Raw genomic sequence first — 3323 nt, 5'->3', positions numbered from 1 at the left:
ATAAATTTTTATTATTTTTTCAAATAAGCTTTAAACCTTTTATACTTGTTTTCATAGGCTTTTGTTTACAGATTTTTTATTTATTTACTCATAATAATATCTAATAACTCTAATAAAACATTAATTTTTTTTGAACACATAAAATATGATGTTTATTCCAAAAAATAGAAAACAATATGAACACAAAACACAAACAATTACCTGAAAAAAAAATCTCATCTAAATCTTCAAAATCTTGAACATAATAGAAGTTAAGATGAGAACAAAGGTTTTAACTATCTTTTTCTTGATTTTTTTTTTCAGAAGACAAATTAATCAGAATAATAAAGTTATAGATGTTTTACACTTTCTTGCCTTATACATAGTACCAAAAAATCAAATCAAATTAAAAGGCAGCTACCATGTATTGTATAAAATGTCTTCACCTAATAGCCTAAAAGTATGGCTTGGTCATCTAACTATACAGGACATGAATAAATACTATTTCTTCATTCTGCTCGGATTGGTTAATCGAATGGAAGATGCATTTCTGTATTACAAAACATCCATTCACACAATGTTCCTGTCTAGAATGTGCTTAACCGAATTGGTTGTAACAAAGAGAAATCCAAGATTCTTTCTTACTTTTCTCTCAATGAATAATATGAACCAAAACTGCGTTTCTATGTTACAAAAAAAAAAAAAAAAACAATAACAGTGGAATTACTACTGTACAGTAAAAATGTAGACTTTGGCCAAATCCGCCAGTTACACAGAAGATGAGTGAACTCTAACGTGGTCTTCCGTACATGTCTTCTTCTACATTCTGTGCACTGCCACTACCACTGCAATGACAAAAACATAACCATTGGTTTCTAATATGCATGAGATCTCTGATTGAAGAAAGTATTTACCTATAAGAAAAACTAAAAGAAGAATCCAAATGGTCGCTTGAAGGGATTTGCTATATCGCATTTGATACTGAGACCGTTGAAGTTGCCTCTGCAGAGCTCCATACCAACCGTGAAGCTGCTTATCGTAACAATCCTCCTCGCACTCCATACAGCTCTTGTCCCTCTCAAAACATCCATTCACAACTTGCTGAGAAACAAGAAAAACCCTCTTAGTAGATACAGATTCGTAAACAAATCTCTGCGTTTGGAGATCTTACTTGGTTCGTTTGGATAGGCAACAACGCAGCAGCGTCAGAGTCTCCTTGGCGATCTAACGCCTTCAACTTTCTAATACAGTTTTTGGGTTCCATATGGTTTAAGAAGCCAGAGACGCTGGGAACTTTCCTAACCAACGGCTCACCAGAAGGTTTCTCGTCAGAAACCACGGCAATGTTCAAAGCACCGATGTCAGGAGTAGCACTCGCCGCCCTTCTATGTTGTTGTTTCCTTTCGGATTCAGAAGGTCCAGTCAAGAAGAGTGCAAGCTCGTTGCGATCGTCTTCGTCCAAACGAACCCATCTCGGGGTTCCTTTGCCGTCGGATCGCGCAGCTTCCTTGAGGGAATTCTCGATTTTGGCGACTTGAGCCTCCATAGCGAAAGTAAACTCGCGGTGCCTGTCTCGAGTATCGTCACTGAGACGGTTGCCGTAGCTGGATTGAACAGCTCGCTGGAACTCGTCTAACTGCCATTTGGTGGTTCCGAGAGCGGCGTGGAGGTCTCTGTGAAGCTGTTCAGAGTCCCATACGTTTGAAGAGCCTTGTTTGCCGTGGATCCTCCATGTCCTGTAAGCTGACTCCATCCTGCAATCACATCGAATCCAAGACACTTTGTTGTGATTCTCAGATCTAAAATCGAAGAAATGATTTTCCACACAGATCTAGAACGAAAAATTGGGGGAAACCTGTCAGCAGATTCCTGGACCTCTTCAGCAGCGGGAAAGAAAGGATCCTTCTCCCACCGATCCAAGCTCGTCGTCATGTTTTTGAGGTGAATGAACTTCGAAGATGCGATGAGAAACCTCAGAAAGAAAGCGATAGAGATTAAAATGGGGGAAATGGTGATGAATCGAAGAGAGGAACGTTCATCCAATACCTAAATTGATTACGGCCTCTCGTTACTGGCACGTGCGGAAATATAATAGTACGTTTTGGTTTTGTTTAAAAATCAAGACAAAACTAACGCGACTTCTTAATAAACCGGTCTCTATTCTTTTGTTTTTCGCTTTTAGAATTTTATTTTATTTTATTCCCGCTAAATAAAATTCTTGTTATAAATCTTCTATACGTTCAACATTTTGTCGCGGTGTGAAAGAAATTGTTGAAAGCGAGAGAAAGCGTTCAAGACAGCCACGGCGTCCGGTGGCGCGTACCGGCACCGATGGCTCTCTTCCTTGTTATTCCGTTCAAGTCTTCGTGAGTTTAGTCCGATCTGTCGATTCTCTCCGACATGCGCACGGATCTGGGTTAGGGTTTTGCTTCCGGAAGACTTCGGTTCTCTGCAACTCTTCTTCCCCTGAATTCGCGGCGAGGAGATAGGACAGTCAGATCTCCATTTCAGCATCGTTTTGATCCGGGTTGTAGAGGCTTACACAGCTCTTGCATCGCCGATAAAGTTCCCGGATCGTGGAGGCTTCTTTAGCTCTGTGGTGACCGTCAAGTCCCCGGAGCGTGGAGGCTCTTACAGATCCATTGCTGCCGGCTTCTGCCCCCTTAGTTTGTTTCTAGGGTTTAGTTTCTGTAGTTTTTTGTGTCGTTCACTTGTTAAGTTAAGGTGTTTCGGGTTTGTTGGATGAGTTCTCGTCGGAGGACGATGGAAGCTATCCGGAGTAAAGGTTGATGCTTGAGCGAAGCCTCCTTCTTGGTCCTCGTATTGAACTCTGGCGGATGAGATCTCGGTCACGATTGATTTTCTCCGAGATTAGACGGTCCTGGGAGGGTTGGCGGTCGCGGTGAAGAAGGTAAGGAGTCTAAGAGCTCCGGTGTGGCGCGGTGAATCGATGGGTGATTCTCCGGCGGTAGTTGAGACGAAGATGAGGGTGCGGATCGCGAGAAGGCGGTCGACATCAGTCTCTCTCTCTTGGGTCTACGGGTTGCGGTGTTTGGATTTTGGGCCTTCGAGCCCGTTTAATGTATCTGGGCTTCGGCCCTTTCGTTGGGAGCCCAATGTTTTTGTGGTTGTTGTTGTTGGATACTTGGGCTTTGGGCCCAATATTAATATAACAAAAATTGATGGAAAAAAAAAAAAAATCTTCTATACGTTCAATTTTAATAGCAACTACAAAATCACATTGTCACTCCATACTATTTTTTTTTTCACCAAAGTATCATTAAAACCCAAAGGGCCTGAGGTCCAAACATCTAACCCTTAAATGTACTTTTTGCCAAACTATT

The 3323-nt window shown here is 41.5% G+C and overlaps 1 protein-coding gene across 1 annotated transcript; it reads right to left on the bottom strand.

The window, feature by feature from the left end:
• Positions 1-603: 603 nt before the first annotated feature.
• On the bottom strand, positions 604-2093 carry LOC111213249. Its single transcript, XM_022714953.2, has 4 exons — positions 1835-2093; positions 1151-1733; positions 894-1080; positions 604-824 (listed from the first exon to the last, which is right to left on the bottom strand). Exons 1-4 carry the CDS (start codon positions 1909-1911, stop codon positions 799-801), a joined length of 873 nt encoding a protein of 290 aa, XP_022570674.1. The 5' UTR covers positions 1912-2093; the 3' UTR covers positions 604-798.
• Positions 2094-3323: the final 1230 nt, after the last annotated feature.

The sequence above is a fragment of the Brassica napus genome, chromosome C7, assembly GCF_020379485.1.
Source record: "Brassica napus cultivar Da-Ae chromosome C7, Da-Ae, whole genome shotgun sequence".
Lineage (NCBI taxonomy): Eukaryota > Viridiplantae > Streptophyta > Magnoliopsida > Brassicales > Brassicaceae > Brassica > Brassica napus.
The sequence above is the reverse complement of the archived record's forward strand: the minus strand, read 5'-3'. Positions and strand labels throughout refer to the sequence as shown.